The 24,732-nt window shown below is 39.9% G+C and overlaps 1 protein-coding gene across 2 annotated transcripts in view; it reads left to right on the forward strand.

Annotated features, from left to right (window-relative positions):
* ca16b (carbonic anhydrase XVI b) overlaps window positions 1-24,732 on the forward strand; it is a 312,279-nt gene that overhangs the window by 265,628 nt on the left and 21,919 nt on the right. For both annotated transcript variants that reach the window (XM_057845617.1, XM_057845618.1), the window contains 10 exons: window positions 126-264; window positions 6,288-6,379; window positions 7,544-7,635; window positions 13,127-13,223; window positions 13,346-13,428; window positions 17,175-17,309; window positions 17,407-17,541; window positions 22,943-23,115; window positions 23,218-23,353; window positions 23,572-23,718. In XM_057845617.1, coding sequence (XP_057701600.1) covers window positions 126-264; window positions 6,288-6,379; window positions 7,544-7,635; window positions 13,127-13,223; window positions 13,346-13,428; window positions 17,175-17,309; window positions 17,407-17,541; window positions 22,943-23,115; window positions 23,218-23,353; window positions 23,572-23,718 — 1,229 coding nt within the window. The remainder of the gene's footprint in view (window positions 1-125; window positions 265-6,287; window positions 6,380-7,543; window positions 7,636-13,126; window positions 13,224-13,345; window positions 13,429-17,174; window positions 17,310-17,406; window positions 17,542-22,942; window positions 23,116-23,217; window positions 23,354-23,571; window positions 23,719-24,732) is intronic.

The following is a 24,732-nucleotide window of genomic DNA, read 5'->3' on the forward strand; positions in this document are numbered from 1 at the left end:
CACAACAGGAGACCATTTAAACATCCCTTATTCTAATCCCCTTTATCTCATAGTACGATGGTGCAAATTTTGCTTTGTAAGACACACTTTGGCAATATTGAATTCATATTTACTTCTTGTTCCAGAAAAGACCACATTGCCCAACGTGACACGAACACCTCACCCCAGCATGGGCAGGATGGTGTGGATTGTCCCCTTGGTGGTGGTGTCTGCCCTGACACTGCTCTGCCTCATCATGCTGCTCATCGTAATGGTCTACTGGAGGTGAGACTTGTGCACAATGAAGGGCCATTTTGAATAACAGACTTCTTTCCCTCCTGGGAGTCATCCATTATTTTCTCTCAGCATTTGGAGGGAAGTGATCACACTCTGCCAGCCCAGCAACACATAGGCTGTATTTCTTGATTTTTTTCCTCTTAACCTTTCTGGTTGAAAGCTATCCATGATTAGTGCCTTTACTTACATGATGATTCCTTTGTGCGCCTTCTTGCTGCACGATGAAGGCTATCACCATGCAAGGCTTGAGGCAGGAGACCTGAAGGCCGCCGCAGTACCAACAGCGGTCCCAGCTGTGTTCATCTGCTCGGCTAATTTCCTGCCTTGCAATTGAAGTTCTAGTAATTACACAGGCCAAGCCACTGGCACATGTGGGATAGTTAATGAGTTACAAATAGCACTACTGGCCATTTCCTCAGCTGGCCTCATGCATATTTATTTATTCCCCAAAGTTTATGCATTATTATTTTATCTGTCGTATTTTAATCAAGTATTCTCATAATTATTCTATTGCTTCATTTGGCCATCAAAATGACTTTTGCCCAATTAAAGAGTTGGTGGATACAAACCTACACCCTTGCTTTCATACTTTAACGTGCTTATGACAGCAAAAAGCATGTTTATTTCGTATTTCACACAGTATTTTATGCTCCTGAATGAAATGGATTGCTTGTACGTGTGTTGAAGCGATCGATATATTTATTTTATGATATTTATTTTTTTAATCCCGCGCCATGAAAATGAGTTACTTGTGGCCAGAGTCTGGATTGAGGATGAAGGCAAATGTGATGTCAGTGGAATAGATCCTCTTCACTATAAACCATACTATTGTATGCAGAAGGACTGCAGATTTAGCTGAGTTTGCGTATTAATTCGTTTATTTTTCGCATCACGCCAGCCCAATGTGCTGCAGGCTTTTGTTGCTGCACCAGGGAGAGGCGTGTGAGCCTTTTTGGGTTTTCCGAAAGATCCTGTTCACCGCGAAGAATGGGCAAAACAAGTCCGACAACCGTGGGAACACTGGACGTACGAGGAAGTGAGTAAGCTGCATGTTTTACATTATGACAAATACTGGGATCATGGCACACGTTTTAATAAGGAGGTGGCTTGCATTTTGTGGGTGACAATGCTCCCTGTCCACAGAGAAGGTCCCTCGGCCGACAATCGGCGGCTTGTTGCACACCGTGGTCGCCGGCTGATGAGCGCCCATGCTTGGGCAGCCCCTCGCTCTCGTCTGTGGTTCTCGATTGTGTAGAGCAGGGGTCCCCAAACTTTTTCCTGTGAGGGCCACATGACTTTCCCTTCTCTGATGAGGGGCCGGGTCAGTTTGTAACAGAAACAGTGTGACGATTGCAGCAGTGCCTAAATGTAAAAAGGTAATGTTTTTCAGAAAGCCACAATTAAATTACCCTTTCTGGATTCTTCACGCAACAAAATAAAATAAAAATAATAACATAATATAATATGATATAATATCATATAATAATGACTAATAATAACACTATTAATTAAATCGATAATAACCAAATAACCCTGTTTGGGTTCTTCACAGAAAAAAAGCCAGGAAATAGATAACACTATTTGGGGGGGGGTTCAGGAGGCCGGACCAAATGTGGAGGCGGGCCGGATACGGCCCGCGGGCCGTAGTTTGGGGACCACTGGTGTAGAGACTTCCACCCCTCTCGGCCCCTTTTTGTGTGCCCACCGAGAGAGCTATCCTTGGCTTGGGCTTGGGCATCCACGCACTCCGACATCGGCCAATTCACCGAGAATGCGCTATTTTCGGCGTTCACTCCCCTGCTGCGTCCACGGGGACGAGCACTGCCTGCCTACCGTGGCCGCAGCAGGCGAACGATGAGCCGAAACTTGCTCGCTGCCGAGGGCTGGGCGATCGGTCAAGACAATCACCCCCGCCACCCTGTGTGACATAAGTTGGGTAGTTTTATGTGATTTTGGTGTTTGAAAAGCGAGGAAAAGACTTAGAAGAGCCGCTCGGTTCTGATTAGCATGTAGCCTAGCTCTTACACTTCCTCTTTTGTTTACACTCTTTTCTCCGTCTGAGGGTAACGACAAGAGTCGCACTAACTCCGGTGGCATAAAATACCGTTCGGGGTGTTTAGGAAATCGGCAGTTTTTACCATTATGCTGTAATTTAGCCCTGTCACACTGAATAAATTCATTTCTAATCTTTCATATTCCTTTTAGCACAAGACTGTTATTTGTTATGACCATATAATGTTTTTAGCTATCGGGGAAAAATATTTAGATACAAAGAATATCCTGTAGAAATATTGGAGTAGAGAGAAAAGACAATTATGACAGTTTACAGAATGCTCTTGTCATCATCCTCGTTTTTGTTTTCATTCTGAATCTTCCTCCTCTTCCGAATACGACATACATGGCTGTATGCCACAGGCTTCCTCTGTATCGACAATGTCACTCAAAAGATCCACATTTGAACCAGAATCGCTGAAAAATGCTTTCTCCTCCATTGGGCTGAATTGTAAATCGGCTGAAATCACTACTCCGCAGACATCATCATTTAGATGGAGGCGCCAGAGCGCTATAATGACAGGAGGAGTTATTCATTTCTTGTCAACTGCGCTTTGCCAAATTGTTGTAGCTGTATATAGTCGAATCGTCTCAAAATATGATTTTAATTCCATTAATAATGTATTTTAAGATTTTGTTTATCATGTCACAGGCACTTTAAGTTCATGAGATAATACACTTACTCATGGCGTTATGCAATTTGTGTCCAAAGTTGGTTGGGCAAAAGTAGCAAAATTGCCAGTAGCCCTAGCTGTTGTTGTTTTTGTTAAGACGGCGCGCTCTTGTTGGAGGAAGTGGAAATGCATGGGAAACTTACGGTGGCTTAGGTAAACCAAAATGGTGCAGTTCTGAAAATCGAACATTCCGATTTCATTGTTTTTAACCATCGTTTTTTTTACTTATTTATTTTATTTATTTATTTATTTATTCATTTATTTTCCCTTCAGGCATGACAATCCAAAACAGCATTTATATGTGTTTACAATTAATTCAACCCGAAAAGAAAAGGGCTGACGGGAGAAGCCGAAGCTTATTGAAACCCGTCCCCAGTATACCATAAAGGACGCAGAATGCGTCCTTCGCCTTCGAGTGTCTGTGGTTTTACCAGAAAAGTCGGTTTCGGTTCAAAATCTATTAATCGAACAGCCCTAATTTCACATAGTATTATCTTATTTGATTAAGAAAGGAATTAGGTTAGATAAACACTCTCATTACAACTGAAATCGAGGGAACACCATGTCTTCCAACCACTGTGGCGCTTAAAGTGCCTGTGACAGCATAAAATAAAATCTTTAATAGCATTATTATGTGAATTAGAATCTCATTTTGAGATGATTCGACTATATACAACAATTTGGCAAAGCGCCTTATTCTTGCCTTTCGAAGCGAAAAACAAGACTACCCCGGTCATGTAACGCGGCGGCGAATTTGTCGATTGTCGTCATGGATTGGCAACCCCCTCGGCGGCGAGCAAGTTACAGCTCGTCGGTCCTCTGCTGTGGGCAGGAGAGCTCGTTTGCCGGGGAAGCAGTTGGCGAATGACCGCAAGACAAACCGGCTGACATCGGAGGAGCACGTAGCTGCCCGAGTCCAACCCCAAGACAGTGGTCTATTGCCGGGCACACGAAGAGGGCAGCTCGAAGTATGTACTTTATGGAGAACCGCACGCGCATAAGCCAAGTATAGCGCTCTCCCGGCGGGCACGCGAAGAGGACCGAGGGGGTTGTGTGACAAGCCGCCGGTCGTTGGCTGAGTGGCATTCTTGGTGGACAAGGAGCATTGTCAGCCACAAAATGCAAACCACCTCAGTATTAAAACGTGTGCCATGATCCCAGTATTTGACATAATACAAAACACGATGTCTACTCACCACAGTTGTCGGACATGTTTTGGCCAATCTCGGGGAGAATGGGAACTTTTTGGAACCCAAAAAGGCTCACATGCCTCTCCCTGGTGCAGCAACAAAACCCTGCAGCACATTTGGCAGGCGTGATGCGAAAAATAAACAAATTAATACGCAAGCAATGCTGCGTATTAAGCAATGCTGTATTGTGAGATGCTGACCCGGGTGACGTCACATTCACATTCATCCTCAACCCGAGACTGGAGAAGGAAGTCACTCATTTTCATAGCACGGGATTCCAAAAATTTAAATACTAAAACGCTTAATAAATAAATCACTTCCACACACATCCAAGCGGTCCATTTCATACAGAGCATAAAATACCACTTGAAATATGAAATAAACATGCTTTTTGCTGCACTTTAAAGTGCCTATGAATGGTCTGCAGATCCACAAACTGATATTGAAAATTTTAAAATAATAATAAAAAAAGAATCATGACAGGAACGAGTAAAGCACTAGTCATAAAAATTGTTTGGAATCTATTATGTCTATGAGCATGCATTTCTACTTTCCCTGATGTCAGCTGGAGTGAGACAATAAAGCAAAATTGAGTTTCCCACTGAACAATTTCCATAACGGTGCTGAAACTGGTCCCAGATTTTGGTGGCAAAAGACTTTGATGCAAGAACAGGGGCAGGCTTGCCGAGCCAAGCTGGCCATCCCAGCGGTTGTTATGACAACTCTTATAGTTCAGACAATGTCAGCTCCCTGGGGGGAAGTGGGCATGATGAAAGATGAAATCAAACCATTCGCACGATTTACTCTTTCTGTGCCACATCAACTGACTGGTGCAGCCATCTAAGCCTCTTGCTCATTAGCTTTTCATGCTCATTATCAACATAATATCGCAATTCCTCTTAATTTATACATGAACATTTTAGTGGGAAAAAAATGTAATCAGTGTGTCTGGGGGAATATTTGTTTGAAGTTTGCTCCTCCTTGCTTGTCAAAGTTAAGGTCACGAGCGGAACTCCATTGGACTTAATTGCAGCACACATCTGGACGCCTCAGAGGCTTGAGCTGTTTGTTGAAAGCTCACAGATGTTCGAGGCCAGAACAGATCCTGTGCGGTCCCAGCATCTCGGCGTGTCCGTGTTGATGCCTCGCTCCATTTTTTTCCCAACTGTCATCCTTTCAGTAAAGCTACATTCATCTCGGTTTTTACTCCCTCAAAACAAGCTGTTGGGAGGCAAGGTGTAGAGGATGTCTGGACCTCGCAGCTTTGTTAGCCGCAACACATCTGCGCTCACCGGGAGATTGATTGGAATTTGGAGGCTGTGACGCAAGCCAGGGAGGCTCAGTTAGCCCACCCTCCCCTTACCATTCCATCACCCTATCCCCCTTTTTTCCATACCTTTGTCATTCACTCCAGCTTTTTTTGTTTTGGTTGTCTGTCCATCTGAAAGAATGACTAGCATCTGCACTTTTCTCTGCAAGTACAGGTAGGGTCACCTCTGGCAACTTTTTAGAGTTTGGTTATTTGTATGTTTAAAAATGTGTAAATGTCTATGTCTCAATTAGATAGATGTAATGATGTTTGATAAGGACGTCTCAATTTTTCTTAAGAGGGTTTCCATAAATTATAATTGTTTTTACTCCTCCTTCACCATTCATACATTTCTATCCATTGTGCAGAACGTTTTGGAAGCGAGCACAATTGCAGGAGATTAATTTAGTGACTTTCCAAATTTAATTAACACATTTATCATGTTTTTATGAGACGCTTTGGAAAACTGGATGTATGTTATCAAAATGGATGAGCTTGCAAACTCTAATATTAAATATTCTTTTTTGCAGGATGGCTGTTTTCAACACGTGCACACTTTATTACAATATGCTCCTATTTTCTTGCTTTCCAAGCATAGTGGAGGCTTTGAATGTGGCATGTTTTGCCTCTGAACACAGGATGTTGAGAGCTATTCATGTCACATGTAGTCTGACTAGCAGAATTGTCATGTTCAGCATGGTGCATTTATGTGTCATAAAAAACAGTATATAGATGCTCATGTTGTTTATGGCATCTCACTCAACATCTGTGCATTTGTCCCTGCAGGAGGTTTTTCCAGACAGCTCACTTCTATATTGATGAAAGCAGCTCTCCCCGGGTGGTGGCCAATGAAAGCATCCCCTTTATCCCGATACCAGGTAAACAGCATGTTTTTTTGTTTTTTTTTTTTTCCGCAAAACATACTATTTTAACACTACTTGATATGTTGATAATGTGGGTAATGTGAGTATGTTGCATTATTAAGGTGGGAAATTAATTCAAAATAATATTACTGATTCAGGAGATATACTCAAATCACCATAAACATTTCTCAAATGGTTTTCTCCCCATTACATTGATGTGCGTATTTGCACAATTTAAGTTCATTTACATGTGAAATGACTCTGGGAGCCCCTTTGCAGCAGAGCACTGAAGCTGGCTGACTTTTTTATTTTTTTCCCCCCTTCTCTCTTTTAATGTTCCCGGCAGCCAAGTACTGGCTGGGTGCTAGTTGATATCAGGCTTAAGTTTCTCTGTCACAAAGCTCTGTGACATTTGAAGACGGCGATATCGTAGTCACAAAGCGCTGCTGATGTCACCATCAACTCTGCATTAAAATTCCGCTTTCATTGCTTGTCGCCTCCTTTCTTCCTTTTATTTTCATTGTAATGTTCCCATTGCCTATAATATTGTCAGAATAACTAAACAGGCGCTGGAATTGAGTTGACTAAGTTCAGGGAGAGGGAAATCCACACACAGAGTTTGACCTGATTGGGTTCTAAATCTTATAAGTAATGGAAATGTATTTTAATTGTTTATAAAACGATCACGAAGCGCTTATATGCCTTATTTCATCCAAGTTGTAGCTCTTTAATACTTTCACCATAATAATCTTATTGGCTTAAAAACGACATTTTGATAAATGTGCCGATTATCTGAGCAGAATCCCCTTTTATGACGTGGCCAGGTTGGTCCGTGTAGGTCTCAGCTGCAATGATTTGTTCGTTTAAACATTAGTCAGCATCCGTAGCCATGACAGCTGGGACCCTGGCTCTATTTTCCCTATGGGGCTGCTCCACCAGCCTTATCAAAGATCCCTCGTGTGTGACCTCAAGATGATAGGACCACTGGGGCAGATGCTACCACCATAAACGCTCAAAATATCAGAAATTTGTCACACCCACTCTAGCAATTCTTCCCAATTTCTTGTGCTTTTTACTGTTTGCAATCATTATGGTAGGGGAAAAAGAAACTAATGAACATTTTTCTTTTTCTTCATGAATATAAATGTATTTCGCCTACGTTTTTTACTCTCCTCGCAGATGATATGGAGGCCATTCCTGTCAAGCAGTTTGTCAAACACATCATGGAACTCTACAAGAACAACCTACAAGGCTTTTCTGAAGAGTTTGAGGTAATCTCCCATGCTGTATGCAAGAAGTACAACGAATAATTGGCATTTCAACAGTTGAAATAATGGATTAATTGTTTAAAGACTAACAGAATATATTCTGAGATTTCTTTCGTCCCCAATTAAGCCAAACTGGTTAACTTTTTTAGTCAAAAGAAACAAAAAAAGATTCAACAAGCTTTTACCTTTAGAAAACAAGAAACATTTTTACGTATTTAGTGTGGAGGACCAGGAGTGCAAAAATTAAATAAACACACATTTATATAAATTGTTAAATGTGTCATTAAAATGTTTCAATTTCAGTATTTTCATTTATTTTAATATTCATTCATTTATTTCAATATTTATGTGGTTAAAGTTTTTTTTTATTTTAATATTTATTTCAATTTTTATGTATTTATTTTAATATTTATTATCTTGTTTTATTTATTTCATTATTTATTTCAACATTCATTTATTTTTAACATTTATTTCACTTTTTATTTATTTTATTCTTGCACTCTTGTCCCCCTTGTACGGAATAAAATAATTTTATATGTCATTGGCTCATCAAACTCGGTGGGCAGGCGTGAACGAGACGGGGTTTCAGTTGAGCGAGTCAAGCTACATGGCTCTGGACTTATTGCTCCTTCCTTCCCGACTTGGCAGCATGGCAGCTAGTTTTTTCCCCCCTACTTATTCATTGATTAGTTAAAAAGGTAATCAACTTGTTAATCAATTACTGAAATGATAATTAGTTGCAGCTCTTCTGTTAACTCAATTGCTGAGACCACTCTTTGGCACAATACTTGATTCGCTGCAACCTCCTCTGATAAATAATAATAAGACTTTGGTTTAGGCAAGCCCTTCAAGTAATGAACAAAAGGCCTTTAGGATGGCAAAAGGTACCACGTCTTACATTGGTCATGCAACAGCCACGTAGGAGCACCTGTTAAGTTTGTCACACTCTGCAATAAACCGTAGCGTGAATAAACAATTTAAACTGTACAGACAGACTACACAGGAAGGCCGGAACCAGGATTGAATCCACAATCCCAGAACTGTGAGGTGGACGTGCAAACAACTGTCCCATCGTGGGCCTTCATAATATGAATTATTCTTAGACAAGAAAAACGTCAAAAATGTTTGTCTTTATTAAATGCTTCATTGAGGGAGTCCACAGAAATTCACTCACCCTTTGCTTTACACAATGAATGAATTGGCACAAGACACTTCAGACTGGGCTGCAAGTTTAACAATGATTAACACATTTGTGCCTTTGATCGTAGAGCTCCCGACTCTTCTCTGGCCAGATCAAAGCTGCAAACCTGTCAATCATCGTTAACTTTAAGTACCAAATGCCAGCTGCACTGTTGACCAAGAAAAAAAGCATGGTCGCCCTGCTTAGCAGGACGGAGGGTGAGAGGCTGTGGCGTTGTACGAGCATGAAGCAGAAAAACACGTCTGTGTGTTCAAAATTATACATACCGTGTATTGCACGTCCTTGCGATTCAAGTATTGTGCATCCGCACATCGCGATGACGATGTTCAGGCACACTACAGTATAAATACAGTGGTACCGCGACATACGATCACTTCGACACACAGTCTTTTTGACATCCGACATAAAATTTGACTCGCCGTTTGTTTCTACATCCGACGACATGCTCGAAATGTGACGATTCATGACCACGCCGCAGTTTGTTTTCCCGCAAGACTGACAAACGGCTGATTTTCTTGTTAGAAAAATCAACAAAGGTTCCAAGAATATTAGTGCAGGTGGTGAAAAAGGTGACGCTTAACGTTGAAATGGAGACTGAAATGATAAAAAAATATAAGTGTGGTGTGCGCGTCTGTGAAGTGGCTCGACAAAACGGCCGTAGAATATCTACAATCTCGTCGGTCCTCCTCCAACCTCCTGTCCCCATTCTTTTTAAGTTAACGTGATAATTATTATTATTGTAACATCGCCAAAGAAATCGTCAGGTTTTTAATCATTTATTTCAGAACTTGTGTAACACAACACGCCTACTGTCCACTGCAGCTGACGCCAACAACAGAACATGAAAAAAACTCTAATGCACCTCTCTTTCACTCTGTCACGTCAGCCACGTTGTGTGTTCAGGTACACCACGCAAAACACATCCGCCACATTAAAACCCGATTGATTAAATTATTACAGGTATTATGATTATTATTATTATTATTGTGTTATTATTCCAATTTTTATTTATAATTTTTTTGTTTTGGCCTCTGTAATAGCTATATGCAATAGTACAAGCAGTATTTATTAAAGATTTCGACTTACAAACAAGGTCCTGGAATATAACTTTGTATGTAGAGGTACCACTGTATATATTTTTTAAATTAAAAACCCGATCCTTTTCACCCGATTCCGATCCTCTGAAAAATGGCTCGATCGACCTGATTTCTGATCACGGTGACATCCCTAGTATCAGTGTGCTGCTTTTTCCAGGAAAGTAGTTTACTTGTCACGGAGCAGTGAGTACAACATCGTTGGGGGACAAATTTTAATTTAGTTGACTATGCACACAGTGGAACCTAAAATGTTAATTGAATTGTTTGTAATGGTTTTAAAACAACAACAAAATAAGAAATTAAAGGGATCCAAGGATAGAAAGACTTGTAGTTCTTAAAAGATAAACGTTATTATGAGTTAAAATAATTTGATATTGAAACCCCTCTTATGTTCTCGTTTTTATACAATTTGTAAAATTAGTTTAACTAGTAGGTCGCCATTGTTGTTGATGTTGCAGCGCAGTGACATCACAGGGTGACGCTGCTGGGCTTCCAGAGCATGACTTTAGCAACATAAACATGTCATCTGTTCAACCCTTTCAATTTGAATCCGAGAGGAACATTAATGAGCATGTCAACACTGTAGATCATGGGTGTCCAAACCTGTCCGCAAGGGCCGCTGTGGGTCCTGGTTTTTGTACCTACCAATCGAGCACAGTTTGTGCTAAAACAAGCAGCACCTGACTGCAATCAACTGATTACATTTGTTAGACACCAGATTGGTGAAAAGAAGTCATCTTGTTTTGTAGGTATGAAATCCAGCACCCACTGCGGCCCTATGTGGAATAGTTTGGACACCACTGCTGTAGATATTTCACAAAACGAGAAGCAAAACCAAATGAACAGGAAAGAAGGGATGAGACAAGACGAGAGTAGGAAAAAAAAATGGTTGTCTGCCAAAATGTGCTACACCGGCAAAATGTCCTACACGAGGCAAATTTGACACCCAAAGTACTTCGTGTGCTTTCAGCTTTTTTTTATTTAGGTGCATACAGAGAGAACAGACTAAAGATGCCTTAAGAAAATACTTAAACATAGTACCGTATTGGCCCGAATATAAGACGGTGTTTTTTGCATTGAAATTAGACTGAAAAAGAGGGGGTTGTCTTATATTCGCGGTCTAGACGTTATACCCATTCACAACACTAGATGGCACCAGATATCATTGAAGCGATGTTCTGTCATGCCAGATCTCAGCTAATCTCAAGTTTAACCAGTTTACATTATTTTATTGCAATGTTTTTCCTTATTCAGATTTGTTTCAAGACTACAGTTACAGTTAGACTTCACTTTGATGGTTAATGCAGTTATTGCAATTTTGTTGTTTTATCACAATAGATTGATTTATTTACATTTCAAAAACCAGAAGCCATTCATTTACGAATGTGATTGCACTTTAGTTTACATATTTAAATGTTCAGATATTAAGATTTGAATCAGGCAAAATAACATGCTTTTTCTCTCAAATATATTGTTATAATCATTTGTTTCGGATTTACTGTAATTATTTTCTGTATAAAAATGGATTTGGTGTTCAAAAAGTCTTTTTTCAAACTTGAGTCTTGAAAAAGAGGGGGTCGTCTTATAATCAGGGCCGTCTTATATTCGGGCCAATACGGTAATATCAAACAAGGGTGGTTTAAATATACTACGTGACTAATGTGGTCAACAGATCAACAATCTGCTTTCAAGTTACCACAAGAAAACACAATGCTTAAAAGTATGAGAGGGAAACACATGCAAGAAGTATTTTGAGGAGGTAATAAAAGATCACCGCTTTTAACCGATGAGGGCATGTGTTTGACGTCTCGCCGTGTAGAAGGAATTGCAGAAACCCGGTAGTATTCTTTGACTGACAGTGACAATCTACGTCATCACCCTGAGCGTCCATTGCCAAACTGGTGCCCTCCTTAGGTCAAAACATGTACTACTAAATATTATAGATTTTTAAATCAATGGCAATATTTTATGTGTTTCTAATAACATATTGTAATAAAAGAGAACAATTGTGGCTTATTAGAGCCTACAAGTCTCTAAGTCTGATGTTCCCTTTAAAAAGATTCTACCCAGCTTGTGACTGGGTACTCTGAATGATACTGCTATAAGAGCTCGACAGTTTGGAAGTGGCAAGCACTAAATGCATAGTACTGCCACTAGGCAATGCATAGACCTCGAAAATAGCTATGCGTGACGTGACCGCAAAATGTGATCTCATTGTAATGTCAGCCTATTAATTCATTAACTTCGCAAAAACATGTATTCTCTCTGTTGGTGTCTTCTTGTTTTACAACACCTCCTCCAATCAAGCAGACTTCTCAGCATGACACTCTGTTCCCCTTCAACTTTGCTCTTTTTAAATAGATATGGTGGAAAGGCAAACAGGCAGACGTGGAGTTAATTAGGGTGATAGCAGGTTAAGAAAGAAGGCGAAAGCTTCACTCCTGAAGGGTGCTCTTTAATTGGGTCGTTTGGCGTCAGGCTCATACGCTCATTTGTCATGTAAATACAACACAGGAGGAGGAGCATTAAAAGAAGGTTGTATGAGTTCAAACATGAATAGCGGCGGCACTGGAACATCAACCCATTTGCTGCTTGGTTTTTACTTTCGACTTCTTCCTGAACTGTAAACAACGCAGTAGCGGATCATGGACCTGTGATTTTTATTTTTTTTTCTCGATCACTTGAGTTTGTTTCATTTGTCTTGAACCAGTAGAGGCATAACAGATTTTACTACTTTGTGGCATCCAGCAGAGACCACTATTAATTAAGGGGCAACTAGTTAGAAATTGAAAGAGAAAGTACACAAGAAACGAGTGGTTTTTGCTCCGGGACCATTTTGAACTGATATTTGTTGTGAGCAGTGCTCTTTACAGCACAGACAGTGGCTAGTGAATTGTTTGATGATGCTCTTAATATGGCAAAATTAGCTCATCATCTCATACCCACACATGAGTGTTGTTTCTTTCTTGCTTTTCTTTGCAGACTGTCTGGATGCTCTCATTTGTTGACATACTTATATTTGTTATGCTGCCCATTTAAAAAATAATTAGCTGTGTGTTTGATTCAGTACTGTTATTAATGACCAGTGTTAACACAAGGAGGCAATATGCAATGAATCAAATCATGCAGTTTTGCTTAATGTAGTAGCGAATGATTCAATTCCATTTTTGTTTTGTTTTTCTCGCGCCCTCCCCAGGAGGTCCAACGCTCCACAGCAGACCTGAAAATCACAGCGGAACACTCCAATCATCCTGACAACAAGCACAAAAACAGATACATCAACATTGTGGCTTGTGAGTTTTCTGTGAAATGGCATTATAGAGGATGTCTGCTGCAGAGGAATCCTCTTATGTTTTACTAACCTACTTTCCTTCATTGAACAATAATTTGCTCAAACGTTCATTTCCCTCCACAGATGACCATAGCCGAGTGAAATTACGAGCACTGGCTGGGAAAGACGCGAAACATTCAGATTATATCAATGCCAACTATGTGGACGTGAGTTCAAATGCTTCATTTTATGCCCGGTTTTTGGGGTGATTCCAGAATTGGAGAACATGTTTGCTCAAATATAACACCATTTACCATTTAAAATTCATGAAAAATTAAGTTTTCAAGTCTGTGCTACATATTTCAATGTATTCACACACACATCCATATTCACAAAGTGTACATCATCTTATAATGTTGAGCTAGGATCATGTGTAAGTCAGGTTTCCTTAAGAAGGTACTCAAATATTATCAATAATAATAAACCACAGCTTTTAGATCAATAGTATTTTTTATTACCTAACTAAATTAGTCATATAATAAAAATATTAGGGCTGTCAAACGATTAAAATTTTTAATCGAGTTAATTACAGCTTAAAAATTAATTAATCGTAATTAATCACAATTAATCGCAATTCAAACCATCTCTAAAATATGCCATATTCTTATGTAAATTATTGTTGCAATGGAAAGATAAGACACATGACGGATATATACATACAACATACTGTACATCAGTACTGTATTTGTTTATTGTAACAATAAATCCACAAATGGCATTATTAACATTCTTTCTGTTAAAGTGATCCACGGATAGAAAGACTTGTAGTTCTTAAACGATAAATGTTATAGTAACAAGTTATAGTAATTTTATATTAAAACACCTCTTCATGTTTTTGTTTTAATAAAATGTGTAAAATGTTCAATCAAAAGTAGAGTTAATATAATAATAAGAATAAAAATAACAATAATATAAATAGAGTGAAACGTTTTACGTGTATTTTGCATAGCTAAATTGATATGGAATGCCAGTTTATTTAGCATTGTTGTTTAACTGTGTGTCAGAATAGGGCCTCATTACTATAGACTGAAGTGCTTTTCTTTTTGAGAACATTATTATTTTATTTTTTTTGAGAGAAATAGGAATATTATTTTTGTTGTGCTTTCACTAAACAATACTTATGTTTGTTGTGAAGGAGAAGCTTATGCCAATAAACGGTGCGCCTGTGTCCACTCGCCTTTACTGTATATAACACATAATTGCCACTAAAAGAAAGAAAACTTACCGAAATATGTGTGGAGCACAAATAGCAATTTGCATTGCATTGTGAATACAGCATAAACGTCTCACAACTACTAATTCTCCCACGTTTAGAAGACATAGCATGAGTATGGAACGGCGCTGCCCCCAAGCGGCCGGTGGCATTCTTTTCACTCTTAATGTCCATAAACGGCCTCATTGTAATGTTTGAGGCAATATGCCAGCGGGTGCGTTAATTGCGTCAAATATTTTAACGTGATTAATTTAAAAAATTAATTAACGCCCGTTAACGCGATAATTTTGACAGCCCTAAAAAATATCAATTAAGTCAGACACATTTGATAGGTACAATATTTGCCAGAATCACATGAACGATGTCGCAAATCCGTACTATTGTTAAGCTTTTCTCAGGACAAGCACTAGCGGTTTATCTAGCTGTTCCTGCTGATCAAGAGGACACATTTACCGTAATTTCTGGACTATGCACAGCTACTTATTTGCCCTACTTTAAAGCAACACTAGGGAACTTTTCAACCTTTCTAAAATATTTTCATATTATTTCTGATGATATGTCGACTGACAACTACAGTGATTTTACGCTGTCAATGAGGACCAGAACCCGCCGCGATAAGTGAACAACTGTGAAGTAGAGCAACAACCCCCCTCCGCCCCCATGTGTGTTCAATGTATTTATTCAGGTTTAACATTGGAAAGAGATGCATACATGACATGTTTTTTTTAATTTAAAAAAAAAAAAACATCAAATGTAATAGAGTGGTATGAAAAAGCATCTGAACCTTTTGGAATCTCTCACATTTCTGCATTAAATCACCATCAAATGTGATCTAATATTTGTCAAAATCACACAGATGTAAAAACAGTGTCTGCTTTAACTAAAACCACCCTAATATTTATAGGTTTTCATATTTTAATGAGAATAGCATGCAAACAATGACACAAGGGGGAAAAATAAGTAAGGGAACCCTTTGCCTAAGGAGACTTAAAGAGCAATTGAAACCTATTTTTACCAAACAATTTAAGTCAGGTGTGTGCCCAATCACTAATGAGTGGTTTAAAGCTGCCCTGCCCACTATGAAACACACAACTGGTAAGAATTGTCTTGATAAGCATTGTCTGATGTGCATCATGGCTCAGTCAAAAGAGCTGTCTGAAGACCTTCAATTAAGGATTGTTGATTTGTATAAAGCTGGGAAAGGATACAAAACCATCTTTAAAAGTCTGGATGTTCATCAGTTGACAGTCAGAGAAGTTGTCTACAAATGGAGAGAGTTTGGCACTGTTGCTTCTCTCCCAAGGAGTGGCCGTCCACCAAAGATGACACCAAGAGTTCAGCGCAGAGTACTGAGAGCGGTAAAAAAGCACCCTAGAGTGTCTGCTGAAGACTTACAGAAATAACCTGCACAGTCCAATATCTCTGCACACATCAACTATATGTAAAACTATGGCTGAGAATGGTATTCATGGGAGGACTCCACGGATGAAGCCACTGCTGTCTAAAAAAAAAACATTGTTGCTCGTTTAATGTTCGCAAAATTGCACTTGGACACTCCACAGAAGTTTTGGCAAAATATTTTGGGGACTGATTAACCAAAGTTCAATTGTTTGGGAGTAACACACAATGTCATTAGTGGAGGAAAAATGGAACAGCTCACCAACATCAACACCTCATCTCAACTGTGAAGCATGGTAGAGCATCACGATTTGGGGCTGTTTTGCTACGTCAGGGCCTGGACAACTTCCAATCATTAATGGAAGAATGAATTTAAAAGTTTATCAGGATGTTTTGCAGAAAAACCTGAGGCCGTCCGTCAGACAGTTGAAGCTAAAAAAAAGGATGGATGCTGCAAAACGACAATGGTCCAAAACACAGAAGTAAATCAACTTCAGAATGGTTTCCGAAGAGCAAAATACACGTTCTGGAGTGGCCAAAGTCAAGTCAAATCAAAGTCCAGACTTGAACCCCATTGAGATAATGTGGCATGACCTGAAGACAGCAATTCATGCCAGCCATTCCAGGAATCTGACTGAACTACAGCAATTTTGTAGAGAAGAATGGGCCAAGATTAGTCCTGATTGGTGAGCCAGTTTGATCTGCAGCTACAGGAAGCGTCTGGTTGAAGTTATTGCTGCCAAAGGTGGGCCACAAAATATTAAATGTGACTGTTCACTTATTTTTCCTCCTTCCTGTCTTTGTTTGCATACTATCCTCATTAAATTATGAAAACCTATAAATGTTTGACTGGTTTTAGTTAAGGAAGACACAGTTTTTTTTTCATCTATGTGATTTTGACAAAGATCAGCTCACATTTGATGGTGATTTTATGCAGGAATGTGAGAAATTCCAAAAGGTTCAGATACTTTTTCATACCACTGTACATATTAACAAATGCCGTTTTCTTGTCAAATTTGGTAGATGTGCCAAAAAAAAAAAAGATTTTTTTTTTTTATTTACAATTCAATTTTGATCATAAGAAGGACAAGAGAGTCAGAAGGCCTTTTAGAGGCTACTCCAGACTTAATTAATATTTGTAAATATATTTTCAGGCATTTTTTTTTTTTACTCAAACTGCATGTGTTAGTGTTTTGTATGTGTATTATTTAAAATTTCAAAGGTGGGACGTCAAATATTGTCCAATTCTGGAACATGTCTTCTGAACATCACCTTAATTTGGAAACATGTGACTTGTCTCAGGGCTACAACCGACCTAGAGCCTATATAGCTGCTCAGGGTCCACTTAAGTCTACCTTTGAAGACTTCTGGAGGATGGTGTGGGAGCAGAACACTGGAATCATTGTCATGATAACAAACCTTGTGGAGAAGGGACGGGTAGGCAACCAAGCACCTTAAAATTTTATAGGAAGTGCTTTATGATTTATTAGCAGACGTCAGGTGTGATTTAAGCATTACTTACTGTGTTTTACAGAGGAAATGTGACCAGTATTGGCCTACAGAGAACAGCGAGCAGTATGGCAACATTGTTGTTACGCTGAAATGTACCAAAGTGCACGCCTGCTACACTCTGAGGCGATTCCTCATACGGAACACAAAAGTTAAAAAGGTAAAGAAATACCGTATTTTCGCGACCATAGGGCGCACTGTATTAAAACGGTATTTTTGTATTTAACACACACACAAGGCGCACAATGCAAATTATTGGGGCATAAAAAACATACATGCTAGCGTCTGCGCTAGTGTTTTTATTTATTTATTTATTTATTTTTAAGGCAGCAGGTGCAAAACTGTGTTCAATTGTACTTTATTCATGAATTTAACAAAGAACTCACGTCAGTCTTAACCCACAAATCCAACAAGGTCCTCATCTTCTGTATTTGAATTAAACAGCCAGGCTAGGTATCCATCAAACACAGCAGGTTCCCTCTCGTCGTTGTCAGAGTCTGTCTCCTTGCCGTGTGTCTCCTCCTCCTCAGAAATGATGCCGGCTTTGGCGAAAGCACGAACAACAGTGCAAACAGGCCTTAGCCCAAGCAACAACAATCCATTCACAAATTGTGGCGTAACTCACCTGGCACTGCCTCCCAGTCTCTGTAAAGCTGTGTTCGCCATTCTTCATCCCTTGCCACTCGCCGCTTGACGTTGAACGCCGGGTTTACACTGTTGTCTAGTGTTTGGAGTTCCTTCGTCAAGCCTCCCGGATGGCAAGGTCCAAGTTCATCAGATGCACTTGGTTTTTCACAGCAGGTGTTAGATGGGCCCACATCGAGTCACAGAACAACAGGGATGGTGGCGCGTGGAAAGAAAAAAAACATCTGGTCGCTTGACGTACACGTCCCTCAGCCACTCTCTCATTTTCTCCTCGTCCATCCAGCTCTTTGTTTTCTTAACTCAGCAAAGCTCGTTTTCCTGCTTGCTCCACTTGCGAACTATCGACTTGTTTATAACCAATTCTCTCTCAGCAACTCGATTCCAATGTTGCTTGGCGTAGGTGATAGCCTGAAGTTTGAACTGGGATTTATAAGAGTGTCTCTTAGCAGTAGATACCCTTTTTGGGGATCCTTCGGCAAACCGATGTTGTTTTGCGCTACGTACACACTCGAACTTAATATCTACTGGGGGCACGCCCCCTATTATGCGCAACCTTTTCCCTTTAAAGGTAACCTCGGGCTTAGACTTATAGGCTTTAATAAGCCACAATTGTTCTCTTTTACTAAAATATGTTATTGGAAACACATAAAATATTGCCATTGATTTAAAAAACTATAATGTTTAGTACATGTTTTGACCTACGGAGGACGCCATGTTTCATGCGTGCAAAGGAGGCTCGAGGTGATGACGTAAATTTTCACTGTCACTAGATCAGGGGTCGGGAACCTATGGCTTGTTTGACGGCTGCATATATGGCTAGCAGACAAATCTTTAATTATTAAAAAAAATAAATACGTTTTTTTAAAAAAGTTTCATTATACTCCTTTGCGTATTGCGCGAAACTGCGTTCGTCACCAGTCATACACTGGTGTTGTGCAGTAATGAGCAGATGTGACTTTTGCATTGTATGTTAACTTTTTTGATGCTCCGACAACACTTGCTCACTTCGCACTGGAGATCATCGAATAGCAACCTAGATGTGCTACCTTAGATTCCCCCAAGTCCCATGCCATTGGCTGCGTGAACCCAGGGTGATTATGGGACACGTAGTCCATATACTACAACCGGCAACTAAAAAGCCGGTTTGCCGTAATTTTAGTGGGAAAGTGGCAAACATACATGACGTTGTGTCTATCTCTCTATCAATCGAATAGGCAACGCAGATTAGGCAGAGACACTTGCCACGTTTACATGGAGCCAAATATTCCAATTGCAATTGGAATATTTGTTCAAACCGAATAAATGTGTTCCATATAAACACCTCATTCGGAATGAACAGGCCCAAACCGAATGGAATTTCATTCCGATTCACAGGGGTGGAATATTCCTTTTCCCAAACCGATTAGAAGTAAAATTATATCATGTAAACAGGGAAGCGGAATGGTGTCTGGTTGCGTTCTTTCTGCGCATGCTCCGTACTGACGTGGTGACGTCACTTGGTGACGTAAGTAACGTCACTTGCAACATGGCTTCCAAGCACACGCACAGCGCACCCACACAACTTTTTAAATGAACGGCGTGTCATTCTGAAATTTTGTTTCCACTCGAAAAGTTAAAACAGCAGCTGATCTGACGATCGATCTCCATGTTTTGCAACGTGACGCTTTGTTTTGATTAATCTGCGCATGTCAGATGGCAGTTGTCAAACGTCCTTTCGGAATAAAGGCAGACTGATGTGAAATTTCCATTCGGAATGATTTGAATCGGTATGAATAAAAGTCAGCATGTAAACGTGGCTACTGTTTAAGTGGGGTTGCCGTATTTTGCTGTGTGCGTGAGATCAGGAAGTAAACGTATCTTGTTTTCAATTTCGTTTTCCGCGTTGTCATCTAATTTTAGAAACCCTTTTGAGAAGATGGCAAAAAGAAGAAGGGATGAGGAGTATTATACTTTTCAGCAGGACATAAGGACATATATGCAGCACCGTTTTTTTCTCTCGCTTTGGATTAGTCAACAGACATGAGCTATTCATCTCAGTTCAGCGTGATTGCAAGGTTTTGACTATGAAAGGGACAACAAGAGGGAAGGATTTATTGAAGTCCTTCACTGAGTTCGTTAAAGAAAAAAAATCTACCGATGAACAAACTTGTTTCGGTGTGCACTGATGGTCCTCCGTGCATAAGTTTCCCAACGCCTGCGTGAAGCTTAACCTCACCAAGTATCAAGCAGACTAAAAAGCCATCAGCAAAACCATGCAGCAGCAGAAGTCGTATTCATGGTAAGCAATACTCATCATTGATTAGCAACAGCATAACAATGTTATTCAAAATAATTCAGAGTCTTATTGTACTTTAAGTGTTGAAATTACATAAAATGCACACATTACTTGTATTTTTCATTTTAAACATATTGTATGGCTCTGACGGAATTACTTTTGAAAATATGTGGTGTTCATGGCTCTCTCAGTCAAAAAGGTTCCCGACCCCTGCACTAGACGAACACTACTGGGTTACTCCAATTCCTTGTACACGGCGAGATGTCCAACACATGCGCTCATAGGTTAAAAGCAGCGAGTACTTATTATTTTTGTTTTTATTGAGTCTTTTATTACCTTTTCATTGTCTCAAAATACTTTTTGCATGTCCTTACCTCTCATACTTTTAAGCATTGTGTTTTCTTGCGGTATCTTTAAAGCAGATTGTTGATCTGTTAACCACATTAGTCACATAGCACATTTAAACCACCCTTATTTGTTATTACTACATTTAAGTATTTTCTTAAGTCATCTTTAGCAGTGTTGTTAATAACGGTTTTAGAATATAACGGTGTAACTAACATTATTTTTTTTCAGTACTGAATCTAATTAATTACTTTTCTCATCTTGGCAACGCCGTGACCGTTACTGAGAATGGAAAGGCATGCGTTACCATGCGTTACTATGTTGGTTGAATGACGCGAGAAAAGTTTGAGGGAGACGGACTCACGGATACAACAAACCAGAGCAGGAGTAGGGAGGAGGAGGCAAGGGAGTTGTGAGGCCGTTGCAAAAGCGATGCTAGGTGGCTCCAATAATACCTGACTGTAGCCGATATCTTACAAACTACGCCCACATGATGCTACAGTAGATCTCACATACACTATCGTTCAAAAGTTTGGGGTCGCTCAGACCCCAAACTTTTGAACGGTAGTGTATATATAGAACTAGATGCGAAATGATAGACACAGCAGCGTTAGCAACATGTATAGAGAACTAAATGCATTAGTAAACAGCCGCCATCTTAAAGCAATAGACTTCTTAGGAAGGCTTTGTTGTAGAGAACCTTCCTAGCAAACTTAAGTAACTTTTTATCTAAAATACTCCTAAATCGGCAAAATCTTGACTTGTATCTAACTTTAAAATGAAACAGTTTTAAAACATTCACATGTCGAAAGTAGGCAGAAGGGAACTAATGCAATAATGGGAGCAATTTTAACAACTAACGGTTGATTCAAAACATAAAATGACTTCCAAACGTAGCAAAGGTAACATCTAGTTATCGCAATATACGCAATACCCCTGTGTCTAGTTAAGTTTAGGGTAAAGAATTGGGCTTGGGCCAATTGTCCCAAAAACCCTTCAAACTTTACAAAGTGTGACCTATGTTTTTTTTTTTTTTTTTTTTTTTCCTTGAGAAAAAAACATGAAAATTATCACCAGTTACTTCGCCCAGCAACCAATTTTTCTTACATTCATGTAACAGTTACTAACGCAATTACTTTTTGAGAGAAGTAATTTGAAACTGTAATTGCTTTTTTAATGTAAGATTAGCAACACTGATCTTTAGTGTGTTCTGCGCACGGTGGTACTTTGTGTTTCAAATCTTTCTCTTGTTGGACGTTTCGCCATTGTAGCACATTTTGGCAGAAGTCTCCTCTCATCCCGTCCTTCCTGTTCATTTTGCTTTTGCTGCTCGTCTTGTGAAATATCAAAAGTGCTGTCATAATCATTAATGTTTCTCTCGGGTTCAAATTAAAAGGGATGACATGTTAATGTCGCTAGTGTTATACTCTGGAAGCTTGACAGCGTAAACATGTGACGTCACCGCCCTGCGGCGTCAACAACAAATGGTATAAAAATGAAAACATCAAGAGGGGTTTTAATATCAACTTATTTTACCTCTTAATAACGTTTATCTTTTAAGAACAACAAGCCGTTCTATCCTTGGATCCCTTAAAGGTTCTCACTTACGTCTGCTGTGGTACTTGGTCCATAAAATAGTATTATTAGGCGCCCCATCCATTTTGGAGAAAGCTTTTTTACTTTTAGGTGTTACAGTCCACGATTGCAGAAAACAAGATTGGACCCTTAAAACAGACAACAAGGGATGCAGTTTACTGAATACAAACGAAAACATGCAATCGCGGAAAAGAGGGGAAACAAAAAGGGACCGTGACAACAGGTCGAGGGGATCACAAAAACTAACCCGTAGATAAACTATGGTGGTAGGCAAATAGGCCAAAGAGATAAGAAAACAAATGAACAGAAAACCACTTAAATACCTGCACGAGGTAGAAGATATCAAACGAAGGTGGCAGAACAAGCAAACCAAGGAAGTTGCGAAATTAGCTAAATACGAATAAGAGGTTTGAGAGTTAAAAAAAACGTCTGTTGGCGACCAGCAAAACAATATCTCTGCAATCCTCTCTGGGATCGCCTGCGTTTAAATGCGTCGCTGATGATATCGGACACACCTGCGTCCAGAGAACACCGCCCACTCTGTAATGAAAACAATTACCTGCAGCGGGAAGTGACATTAGGTGTGACTTATGGTCCTGAAAATACGGGAAAAGACAGCCTGGGCTGTAATGTTAATGATGGAATTGACTGACAGTGATAATAGACTATGCCGCATTCTGAGACGGGTGCTATTTTTCAGGGTCAAAAGGGGAATCCAAAGGGGAAGCTAAATGAGCGCATTGTAATCCAATACCACTACACTCAATGGCCTGACATGGGCGTGCCCGAGTACACTCTCCCTGTCCTCACCTTCATTAACCGCTCATCAGCGGCCCGCACTGCAGACATGGGCCCAGTCCTGGTGCACTGCAGGTACAATCCATTACTTAAATGAACATTAATTATGAGTGTTAGACACTGAAATTGTGCTGACGGGTCTGCCAGCGTGCTCATATTGCTTTGTGCTGGCCTCAGTGCAGGGGTTGGGCGCACAGGAACGTACATTGTCATTGACAGCATGCTGCAACAAATCAAGGACAAAAGCACAGTCAGCATCCTGGACTTTCTCAAACATATCCGCACACAGCGCAACTACCTGGTCCAGACTGAGGTAAGACCCCCAGCGCTGACCTCTGCCACCATCGAGCTGTATTAAAAATGTTGTGTCATGGATAATTTTCCCCTGTGGACTTTTCCCCGTTAACTCTTGTGGTAGCACTATTTTTTTTTTCTGTGTTTGTCATTTATTGGATTCATAAACAATTTTAACAGTTGTAATAGCCGTTATACTTGATTCTGTCATGTGTTGACATTCCTGCACTCCTGTAGGAGCAGTATGTGTTCATCCACGATGCTCTGATGGAGGCAATTTTCAGCAGAGAGACAGAAGTGCCTGCCTGGCAGCTGCACGGCTACGTCAACAGCATTCTCACCCCCAATTCGGCTGGTCGTACTCGTCTGGAGAAACAGTTCAGGGTGAGTTTACAACCGTGCAGCAGTGTCACTTGATCCTTAATTGCATCATCCTTTGAAAAGGAGGCAGTCTTTTGATCAGAAGAAAAGCTGTCATAATCCCAGGGAAAAGGGCCCACGCGCTGCCATTTACAGCAAAAAGTATGAGTTACTGATGAGTGGTGCCTCGAGGAAAATTCTGTAATTGACTTGAAATTATACATATACCACAAACTATTGTATCAAAACATTTTAATATAGCTTCAATCCCATTTTAAAATTTACCTTTAAAATCAATGATTTACAGATTATTTCTGTTTGACATAATGCACCCAGCTAAAGTTGGTGTCATAGATTAGCTTGTCCCTTAGTTGCATGTCGATTCAACAGAGTTCAACAAAACCACTGTACTCGTTTCCCATTAGGAAGTGTTTTAGTGCCATTTTGTGGAATCACAAGGTGTTTTAAATAGGAATATGAGCGACTAGTTGTTTAATGGTTTAACCGCCTGCTCATAAATAAACGTTTCGTATTTTACTACACCACCGTTAAACACAGCATCATGAGCCCCTTTCAGACATACGCTGAACTCCAGTAGCCCTTATGTCTGAAAGCAATTTCCCGGGTCGACCGACATGGCGATGACACAGACATTAACCGGGTTGCGTCCTAGTATAATGCCTCGCCTGACTTCACCTGGATGTATCATGCATGAAAGCAGCCGCTAAATTTCCCCGGTCGAAGCACGAAGGCTGATGATGTAAATATCATGGCGGGCAAGTTGTCATTTCCTCTTTATTCGCAGTAATACAAAAAGTGGTAAACAAACTTCGCTATTATCAACATGGCAAACTGAAAACATAGCAAAATTAAACTGGAAACATTACGAAAATAATTTGCTACTGAATCTTAGAACTAAGGAAGAGATAGCGCATCGTCCATTTTTGGAAATGTGTAGTTTAATTTGTTGCTGATGCCAACCAAAATTGACGTAGTGTCTGAGTTATAAGCCCTGAAACTAAAAAAACGGCATGGAAT

The sequence above is a fragment of the Corythoichthys intestinalis genome, chromosome 9 (genome assembly GCF_030265065.1).
Source record: "Corythoichthys intestinalis isolate RoL2023-P3 chromosome 9, ASM3026506v1, whole genome shotgun sequence".
NCBI classification, from domain to species: domain Eukaryota; kingdom Metazoa; phylum Chordata; class Actinopteri; order Syngnathiformes; family Syngnathidae; genus Corythoichthys; species Corythoichthys intestinalis.